The sequence below is a fragment of the Camellia sinensis genome, chromosome 11 (assembly GCF_055761805.1).
Source record: "Camellia sinensis isolate YWXY chromosome 11, ASM5576180v1, whole genome shotgun sequence".
In the NCBI taxonomy this organism is placed as follows: Eukaryota; Viridiplantae; Streptophyta; class Magnoliopsida; order Ericales; family Theaceae; genus Camellia; species Camellia sinensis.
This window is the reverse complement of record NC_138971.1, coordinates 43,981,667-43,992,065: the sequence shown is the minus strand read 5'-3', so window position 1 is coordinate 43,992,065 and position 10,399 is coordinate 43,981,667. Positions and strand designations below refer to the sequence as shown.

At 32.0% G+C, this 10,399-nt stretch overlaps 1 protein-coding gene and 1 pseudogene across 1 annotated transcript; both read right to left on the bottom strand.

The window, feature by feature from the left end:
* Positions 1 to 917: 917 nt before the first annotated feature.
* Positions 918 to 3,325, bottom strand: LOC145802298 (PHD finger protein At2g01810 pseudogene; annotated as a pseudogene).
* Positions 3,326 to 7,324: 3,999 nt separating this feature from the next.
* LOC114298281 (kunitz trypsin inhibitor 5) lies at positions 7,325 to 7,960 on the bottom strand. Its single transcript, XM_082894986.1, has one exon. The coding sequence runs from the start codon at positions 7,958 to 7,960 to the stop codon at positions 7,325 to 7,327; it is 636 nt and encodes a 211-aa protein (XP_082751112.1).
* Between the last annotated feature and the right edge of the window lie 2,439 nt (positions 7,961 to 10,399).

The window sequence follows — 10,399 nt, the reverse complement described above, 5'->3', positions numbered from 1 at the left end:
AAATTATAAACACCTATTAAAATAATCTAAAATTTTAAATTATAAACTTCTTACTTAATTCTAAATATTGAATTTCTAATTTTATTATGATTATGTCACTATTAAAGTATACTATCATAACTCAAGAGTGGGTGGCATTGTGGTTAAGGCTTAGAGTTTAAGCCCCAATGTCACAAGTTCAATTCCCTCTCTCTTGGGCCAATCTCCTAGGCGAAGCACAGTTAGTGCGCTATGCGAGTCCTGACTTAGTGATCTCTGTAAGGGGTGTGTTGCCTTGAACCTGCGAGAGGGTAAGGAGGATTTTCTTGTAACAAAAAAGAAAAAAAGTATACTATCATCATTACACAATCACCATCATTTCCACCTGTAAACATTCTGCGGGAGGATAAGAAGGATTTTCTTGTAACAAAAAAGAAAAAAAAGTACACTATCATCATTACACAATCACCATCATTTCCATCTGTACACATTCTCCACTATCCTACCAGCTATCACCGTCGACGACGCCATCATGTTGCTACTAGAACACCACCACCACCACTATTTGTAGAATGTAAATGAAAGATTAAAAAATTTCAAATTTTCTTTACATATCAAATAATTTGATAATTATGTACTTAACTTTGATAGATATCAAATAGTTTTTTTAATTAAAAAATATAGTTTTTGAAATTAAAATTTTAACATTGAATTTTCAAATTTCAGATTTTAATTTCATCAAACAGCACAAGTTTTTCCATCAATCAAAACTCATTAGATAAAATTAATGAATCATGTTTCCTCTTTGTCATTGTTGTCTTTCTTTTTTTCTTTTTTCTATTTTAAATTCAAGCTGAAAGGAAAATCCAAAGGCCTTATTCCAACTAAGATGATGAACTCACCCAAAAAATAATTTAAAAATGATGGATCAATCAAACCTAGCACCCACACTTGATGCAGAGGAACGGTGAAGGTGCAGGTTCATCGTCCTCAATGTTGTTGCACCTAGTGTGCTGCCACACGTGGCAACCATCACATCCCACCATCCTCTCTCCATCATGATCCTTGGTCCCACAGACACAATCCACCGTCCAATCATTGACCCCACCTTCATACCTCACCTTAGTACCCAAGTCCAGCCCGCACCCTCTCACCCAAACATGCGCACCAGCCTCTACCGCGCATGATAGCACCCTGTCATCCTCTAACCCCTTCAACCCTCCAATCTGGCTCACGATAAACCCTTCCATCACACAGTACGTGTCACGGAGTGCGCACTGCGCCACCACTTTCAGCTCACTCACTGTGATCCACGGTGGTACCACCACCAACTCACCTGGTGGTAACGGCCGAGTCAACTCAGTCTCTAACTCATCGAAACTCGGCAAAACCCGGCAAGTTAGTGTCATTAGATATTCATTCACTTCGCCTTTAACCCTCCACTCCTTCACAAAATGCTTGCTATTCATTACAGCCAGAGTAGCCCAACTCACCGAGTCACTCACTGAGTCCGACTCGGGATACCCAAACAATACATTTTCATACAAGAACAGAACATCTTCATACACATCAAACCCAGGTTCTGGAGCCAGAGTTGGTGATAAACCCACCATATTTTCGACCCCAGATTGATCAGAAACGTCTTCAATTGTGAATTCAACCAATTTGGATGATGGGTTTCTTGAGCGACAAACAATTTGATTTCCCACAATAGAACCATCGATCGATTTTAGCACGAAATCGATCAATCCAGTGTCACCGATGTGTTGTCGCGCCAAATCACGCAATTCTTGCCTGGACATACTGCTTTTCCCACTGATCATTTCTTTGTTTTCTCGCAACACTTTCCAAATCACTTTTGCTGCTTGTTCTAGCCTTTGTTGTGGCCACCTCGAATCAAATTTTACAGCTGAAGATAAAAATGTAGATGACTCTGTGTATGACTCTGTAGACATGTCTGTCCTCTTGACAACATCATGAATTGTGAATTCTACCAATTTAGTTGATGGGTTTATAGAGCGACGAATGATTTGATTGTCAACGACTAGATTGTTGATTGATTTGAGCACAAAATCAATCAGCCCAGTGTCACCAATGCATTGTCGAGCCTCTTCGCGCAATTCTTTACGTGACATTGCAGTTTCTTTGTTGTTTTTCAGCAAATTAGCAATCACTTTCAGTGCATATTCTAGCCTCTTCTGAGGCCACCTGCAATCAATGCTTGCCAGTGAAGACACAAATGTTGAAGTACTGATTGGATTGTCTTCTGTTCTGGGTTCAGATCGATCGGTTTTTCTTGACCAAGTCTTTGAATTGGGATTTTTAGCTCTTGACTTGAAATCAAGCATGAACTGTAAGAGATCACTCATTGTGACCAACTGGGTTTCACTAAATTCTCTATAATTCTGTATAATTTGTTGAATTTCTCTTCCTCGGCTTGTGTTCTTGAAATCATCCACAATTTTCTCAAGGTCCAATGTGCTGAGAAAGTTGATTGCACTGTTGTATTGATGCTCTACAACTCCAAATCTTCCACGCCCAAATTTGTAACCCCATTTTCCAAACCAAGATTGCCGAAACGCGACACCGTGAAGCAATCGAAGCTCCATTGATCGCTCCTTCAAATCATCACTCACTGAAATTTTCCTGCAAATTTTCCCGGAATTCAAATTCAAGTAAATTTATGAAGCTCACAAAACTCAATTTAACCATACCTGGTCTGAAGTATTGCGCAGATACGATCCCAGAGGTCCATTAAATGGAATTTGGGGAGACAATTCGAGTCCTCTTCGATTCCATTGATACAGAGAAGATGTCCAAAACCATTACAGTGAATCAAACCGTGTAAGAAATGGGTACGAAGCTCAAGAAAATTTCCCTTCAATGGCTTATCCCAATTCTCATAATCTGGAATGATCATATGATACCTTCGTTTCGACACAAAATGGTGACCCCAACCTTCAACAAAATCAAAAACCCACAAAAAAAAACTTGAAACAATCCAAACCCACCATAATTATATGGTATATATCAAAATATATTTAGGCATACCGATGCATTTGCAGTGATCGCAAAAGGGTCGGAGTGAGAATTGGACGCTCTCTTCGATGGTGTAGAGAGGGAAGACCGAGCCGGTGCTTTCATTGACGAGAAAAGTGCACCAAGTGGGCATTCCAGCAACGCCATGGTCTGAAATCTCTGCACATTCTTGAAGAAACAATCGAACGTTGTCACGAAATGTGGCGCAGAAAGCGATTGTCGAACCTGGGTTTGCGAAGCTGCGAAACCCAAAGAGCGTTGGCTTTCTTTTCCTGATCTTACAGGGCTCGAAGACTCTGGTCGCCATTGGAGAGAGCTTCAAAGCTTTCGATCAATTTGAGAGAGAGGGAGGGTTTTGAAATCGCGGGGTTGTGTTAGGAATCGAAGGGGTTTTGGAAATGTGAAATTACGATAATGGGCATATAATGGCGGGAAAGTCACAGGTGTTGAGAGGGTGACTTGGTAATTTTGGGTTGGGGGTAACGAATTTTAGTTTGCTTCGTGTTTTGATCACATTTTTGGGGACGTGTGTTGGCGTGAATGTGAATATTTTGTAACTGAGGGTGAATCGACTTGAGATTGGCTTCCCTCACACCGTTTTGACATTGTTTACGGAGAAGTTATCTACTGTTTTAGAACAATTTAGTATATAGGGAGAATTATAATTCAGGGTAAATTAAAAAAATGAAATACATGTAAATGACAAATTTTATAAATATTAATAATTAAAATTATAAATTTTTATATGTTTCTGTAAATATATATATATTTTTTCAAAAATCACTAACTTATAATTCCTTCTAGTTTAAATCCTAGGATTATTGGGAGTTAGTTGGTGAGTATATTTGTCACACAATTGCTTAGGATTCGAATCATAAAGTGAGGTCAAAAGAAAGTAATTTTTTTGTAAATTCTCTAATCTTGATGTGAATAGTCTATTTTGATCGAATCGAAAGGAAATTAGTCGATGTGTCCGTAAATTTGTCTGGACACTCCGTAATCACTAAACCAATATATATATATATATATACAAACTCAAAACTAATAAGAAAAATAATCAATAACTCCTATTTTTCTTTTAAGATTACTATTACATCTTATCATGTTTTAATATGAACAACTAAGTCATATTTTTCATATCATATTTTTAAAAAGTTCATTGCTTCATGATGGTGGATGTTATCTTAATTTTATCCCTCATTTAATATAAATAACAATTTCATAAATATTTTTAATAAAATATTTTTTTTTTAATTGTACAAATTATGATATTATATTAAAAAAATCATAAATCGCAATGAAAAAATTATCAATAAGATTTATTTTGTTTTGAAAATTATTATTGAGTTATATTAAAAATTTTAATATTAACAAATCAATATTTTTTTTTTAATAAATTGTTATAAAAAAAATTCAATTATTCATAATAGTATATTTTATTTTCATTTTATCTTTTTCATTAAAATATGAACAAAAAATTTGATAAAGAATTTTAATTTATTAGAAATTTGATAATTAAATGATTTTTCATTAACAAAATTATAAGCATAAGATTAATAATTTTTACAATTAAAATTTTAAATTTTAATTAAGTTAAAATATTTATAAAATTGTTATTCATATTAAATAGGAAAGATAAAATTAAAATAAGACGCACCATTATAAAAGTAATGAATATTTTGGAAACCTTTTATTATAAATAAGACTTAATTATTTATATTGATAGGACTTATTAATAATCTTAAAAATAAAATAAGACTTATAAATTATTTTTTCAAGAAGATATTTGAAAAGAATAATTCTTATGACCTCCAAAATTTATGACCCTACAACCTTCAATTAATTTATGACCACTCATTATTTATTTTTTTATTTTTATTTTTCTCTCTCTCCTCTTTCTCTCACACAAGATTAATGCCCCAGATCTCCTGTACTTTCCCACTCTCAGTGACCCCAACCCCACCTGGGGTGAGTGATTGAAAAAAAAAAAAAAAAAAAAACTAGCCAATGAAATGCTAGTGGAGGTGCTGGGAGTCCCTAGCAAAGGTGCTCTCGCAAATATGTGTGGGATTCGGAGTCCCTATCACAGTTAATTTAAAAATCATTCGTATTAGTTTCATAATGAGGGTTTGTTTGGAAAGTGGGTTGACTTTTTAATTTTTTTTGACTATTTTAACCTGAGACTAAAAAGCTTAGTTTGAGAAGGGTTTTGAGCTTTTTTGGACTTTTTTAATTATTTTGTGAGAGAAAGAATGTAATGATTATGCATTGAATATGATGTTTTGTTTTATTAAATTAAAAAATTTATTTTATTTTTTGTTACTAAAATAGTCAAAAAAAATCTCAACTTTTGCTTCCCAAACGAAGGGTGAGTCAATATGGCTTTCGTAACGTGTCAATAGGGCGCAATCTTACATCTGCCACGTCAGCTATTCCTTGGAAATTTTTTTCTTTTGAGTGAAAGTTGCTTTTCTTACTTTAATTTTTTTTCCCCTCTTTTTTGGGTACTACGCATATTAACACATTTTATATGTTTTCTTACATTAGTTTTCTTAATTATTTAATGGGCCCCAAAGTAAATAATGGAAATCAAACTAACACCAAAACGACCCGAAGCTTCTGGCATAAAATGGGCTGAGCTCTGGCCCAGAGAAGTGAGTTCTAATTAGGCTGTATTCGATTTTGAACTTCCAAAAGAAATCAGGTAAACTATGGACCCTTTGGCGACTTTTAGTTTTTGGGGCTTAAATAGATTAAAATGCCCCCCAAAAAAAAAAAAAAAAACAAAATGTCAAAAAAGTACTAAAAATTTCAAAAAAATTTAAAAATCTTCAAAAAAAAATTAATTCCAATATCTCAGTAATTTACAATTTTCAATACAATTAAAAAAAATTATTTCTAAATACATTTACTTTTTTTCGACCTCATAAAAAAAGTTAAAAAACCTTATTAAAAAATCCAGCTCCACAACCCTTGGGTCGGATCATCTGAACCCGATTGATAGGCCTACTGAGAGTTTCGCTGGTCTTAATTTTTCAAGATTTGAGTTCTGGTCCGGCCCAGATTTGGATTCAATGCTTGGGATTAATGTATAGAGCTAAATTGAAGGCCAGCCCTGGTCAATATCCAACCCATGTTAACAAAATAGCATAAAAACCTAGACCCACCTACAAAAAAAACAAAACAATAATGCTTACACATTTACTAACAATTTTAATAATATACTCACAAGTTTTGATAAAATCAACCAACACGTGGTATGAAACCCACATCAACTTGTGAGTGTGTTAGTAAAATTGTTAGTAAATGTGTAAGTATCCCTACCATTTTTCAAAAAAAAAAAAAAAAAGAATATTATTTGAAATCAATTTTGACTTTGGATATTGGTTGAATAGATTAGCCAAGCTTAAGTTAATGTGCTCTGCTTAACATTGAGGTTTTGTTTAAATCTTAAATTTATATAATAATCAAAGGTTCATAGAAATATTAACAAAATGGCTCATGTTATTATTTAGAAAAATGTTATAGATCCCAAATAATCTACCATAACTCTTACATGGGTGTGGGACCCACACAAACTCACATGTAAGAGTTCTGATAAAAAATTTAATAGATTATTTAAAATCCCTAACATAACTCTATTATTTATTTATTTTTTTGCAAACAACAATCCAACGTATATGGTGAGTGTGATATTTATAGAACAATCAATGTGTAGCCTTGATTCGTTTAAATGTTGTTTCCACCATCTCGGAACATATGGAGAACACATTTTTTAGTATAATTTTTCATATTTTTCAGTGCACCTAAAATTACTCACTCCATTTGGTTGGGCGTATTGTTTTGGGAAAATTGCAAATCGGTTGAAAGAACAAAAAAATATATATATTTACAAAGTTATGGAAAAATTTATCACTTCAATTATTAGAGTTGATAAGCTTTACCACTTATTTGAAGTTTGTTTTGGAAACATATACAGAATTGCAATTTCTTCTTTTGTTTTTTTGTTTTCTATTTTCAAAGAAGAAAAAAATTGTTTGATTTATTTTATTCCAAAGCTATTTTTGAAGAATTGTTTCTAAAAACAACTCACTTAAATTTATATAAGCATTACTATTCATACTCAAAAGTTAGAGCCAACAACTTATTTTCTTGACACATCACTGGGTTTAAAAAGTAAGTTTAAAGAATAGATTTTTATATCATTTTCCAATTTGTATAAACATAAAAACAAATAAAAAATGATACAATTATTTTGTTTTTTATTTTTCAGAAAACCAAAAACCAAAAACATAATCAAATATAGTCAAACCTTCTTGAACATTACAAGAAGTGGTTCATCACTCAAACCTAACCACCTCTTCCCATCCTCATAAAACACAGCCACATCCCCACAAACAACCTTACATGAGCCACAAACACTAGGGCAAAAAACAATCTTGTAACCATTCCCACTCCCATCCTTCTCTATCCTAAACCAGTTGTTCACCGTCTCCCAGCCAGGCCGCCCCGCCACTCCACCGCTCCTAACGTATCTCCTCCCTGTAACCTCACTCACACCACCAACCCTCCACACCGTCGACTGCACACAAGTTGTTGCCGCGAAGAATGCGATATTCACATCAGTAGACAAAGTTATGGACTTTGTTTTGTTGTTGTCAATTGTCAAGAACCTAAGTGGGAGGCCATTAGAGGACTCAAAGCTTTCTTGCATGACATAGTAAGGGCATGTACCATCTTTGGAAGCAAGTGTGAGTCCACCACCTCTGTTAGGGCTTTCCACTGGAAATGTGTAGTACTTTGTGCTGGATTGGAGCTCATGACCTTCAATGTCAAGGACTGTGGTGGTGTTGATTGATAGATCTGAGGGTTGTGTGGCTGTCAAAGAAGATGAAGAGAGCAAAGTATATAGGAATGCTTGTACAAGGTAGTTGAACCTCATGGTGTTTCTTAGTTTATGTGGAGGTTGAAATGGGTGGATTTATAAAGAGAGGAGTTGGTGCGTACATGTTTTTAAATAGTAATATTGGAAGATATATAAATATAGATTGCAATGTAATCGTATTAGGAGTATTTGAGTAATACCTATTGAAAAACAAGTACTGAATTCACGAAATTATTAAAATTATTATTAATAAAAAGAATTTTACAACAATTGAACTAGTTGTATTGATTATAAATCGAATATAAATTGATATGTATCCGTAACCACTTGATATGCATTTGATTTTATTCAACCTATATAGAGGAGTGTATAGGTATCGGAATGACAAAAACTCCATACATATTTTTCAATATTTAAAACTAGCGTTGGAGTCTTGTAGCAATTTCACATCCTAGTAAAGTATAGAAATTCTTGATCAACGGCTAACTTGTTGATTGAAAATTTAAAATTTGTAAATATATTTTTTTTAAAAAGTAAATATTTTAGTTGAAAATGAAAAAATTATAAAAAGTCTGTATAAAGATTTTATACAAAAATTATATTTGTACTTATATACTATTAGTCTATCAAAATTGTGAAGTGGCATGACAATTTTGTTATGTGACAAATTGTACTGGTTTGTGTCACGGTAGAAGATCACAAGAGAGGAGAAAATCTAACTCTCTTTGGTTTTGGTTTCAAATTATAATTTCACTGTAATATTTGAATTTTATGTTTGATTTAAGTTTTTAAAAATTAATTCTAATACCACATTTGAATACACATTATAATGTATGTTTGGCAGAATAAAGTTTTTAAATTTTTAATTTGCGGATTGGGTCTACTTGATCGTCCGTTCGTATATCCCTCGAACGTCCGGCTGGTTGAATGGAACAATGCTTTTTGTTTTTGACAATTGTAACCTGTTATTTGAAAACAAAAAATTTATATATATTTTTGATATTTTTTAAATATATAATTATTTTTTTTAGACTGTTTTAAACAAAAAAATTTTTAAAAAAATTCAACCAAGTATACAATCAAAAGTAATTTTAAAGTACTAGCTAAATATTTTTCTTTAACAAAAAAATAATATATATTTTTTAATATTTTAAATAAAAAATATTTTCACAATTTTTTTAATTTTAAATAAAAAATATTTTTTTCAATAATTATTTTTTTGAATTAAATTTTAAAAAGAGTTTAGTTATGAGTTTTGAATAAAATTTTCAGTAGAGTTTTGAGTTGTATGTTTGGTTATAAGTTATAAGTTTTTAAATTAGGTCTTGAAAGCTCTTTTCAAAACTCATAATTAAACAACTTTTCTCATTTCAAAACTTATTTCAAAAATTCAAAACTCAATTCAAAACTGTTTTCAAAACTCAAAACCAAACAAATTTTTTCTTTTAAAATCATGATTCAACAACTCACTAACTTAAAATATAACTCCATTCTTAAATCATGATTCTAAAAGCAAACCAAATGCTCCATAATTAATTTTTATTTGCTTTTTTGTATTGTTTTTATTTCAATCATTTTGATTAATAAATAATGGTTTGGGATAGTGAGGAAAATGATGGGTTTGGCACGCCATTGGCTTGTGCTTTTGGGAACACCTGAGCCACAAACATGTGACACAAACAAGCAAAAAGAAAGCTATTAAAGATGGAGAATTATTATGGTCATAGGAAAATGCTCTCCATTATGGAAATTTTATTTTAAAATGTATCTTTAAAAAAGATGTAGGGTATAAATTTAAAATATGCGGGATATAAGATTTGGATATGTAAAATTTATTTGAACTGTTTATAGTTGTTAGCTTTGAGTGTTTGTGTCAGAATATTTAGTAGAGATTCTGTTTATAGTTTATTATTAAATAGAAATAATTAAATATGTTGAAAAAGTTGACTTTTTTATAAATTAAGGAAGTGGTATTTTTTATTTTTATTTTTTAATTAACAACTTCTGACTAACAATACGTTACACCAAATATGCGGTAGTATTGTTGTTTATGTATGTCATGACATACATGGTGTTACTTTATTCACTATACTTCATGTGGGATTCAAAGTTGTGCATACAATATTGTGGTGATCATGTTAGCCATATAGGTTCACTTGGATTGATAATTTTTTTATGTTATATATTTTCAGGCTTCCAATTGGGGATTCATCAGGTATGACCCACAACTCATCCAAGTGGATATCAATGGTAAGTATGCTAAGGATCTCTATGGGAGATAAATTGAGCATGGTTTCCCACTCGGTTGATATGATAGGTTAATGTGTAAGAAAGTCCTAATTAAATAATATATTATAGTACTAGAAAATTTATGATTTTAGAAAAGTGATTATAAAATTATTCATAATTAAATCGGTGGCGTACTGAAGTATCTTGTTGTGAGGTTAAATCATGACTCAAGACGGATCATTAATTGCAGAATTTGAATAATTTTTT

Bases quoted from the DNA above. Each gene is read 5' to 3' on its own strand.
- LOC114298281 (XM_082894986.1), bottom strand. From the start codon at position 7,960: ATGAGGTTCAACTACCTTGTACAAGCATTCCTATATACTTTGCTCTCT.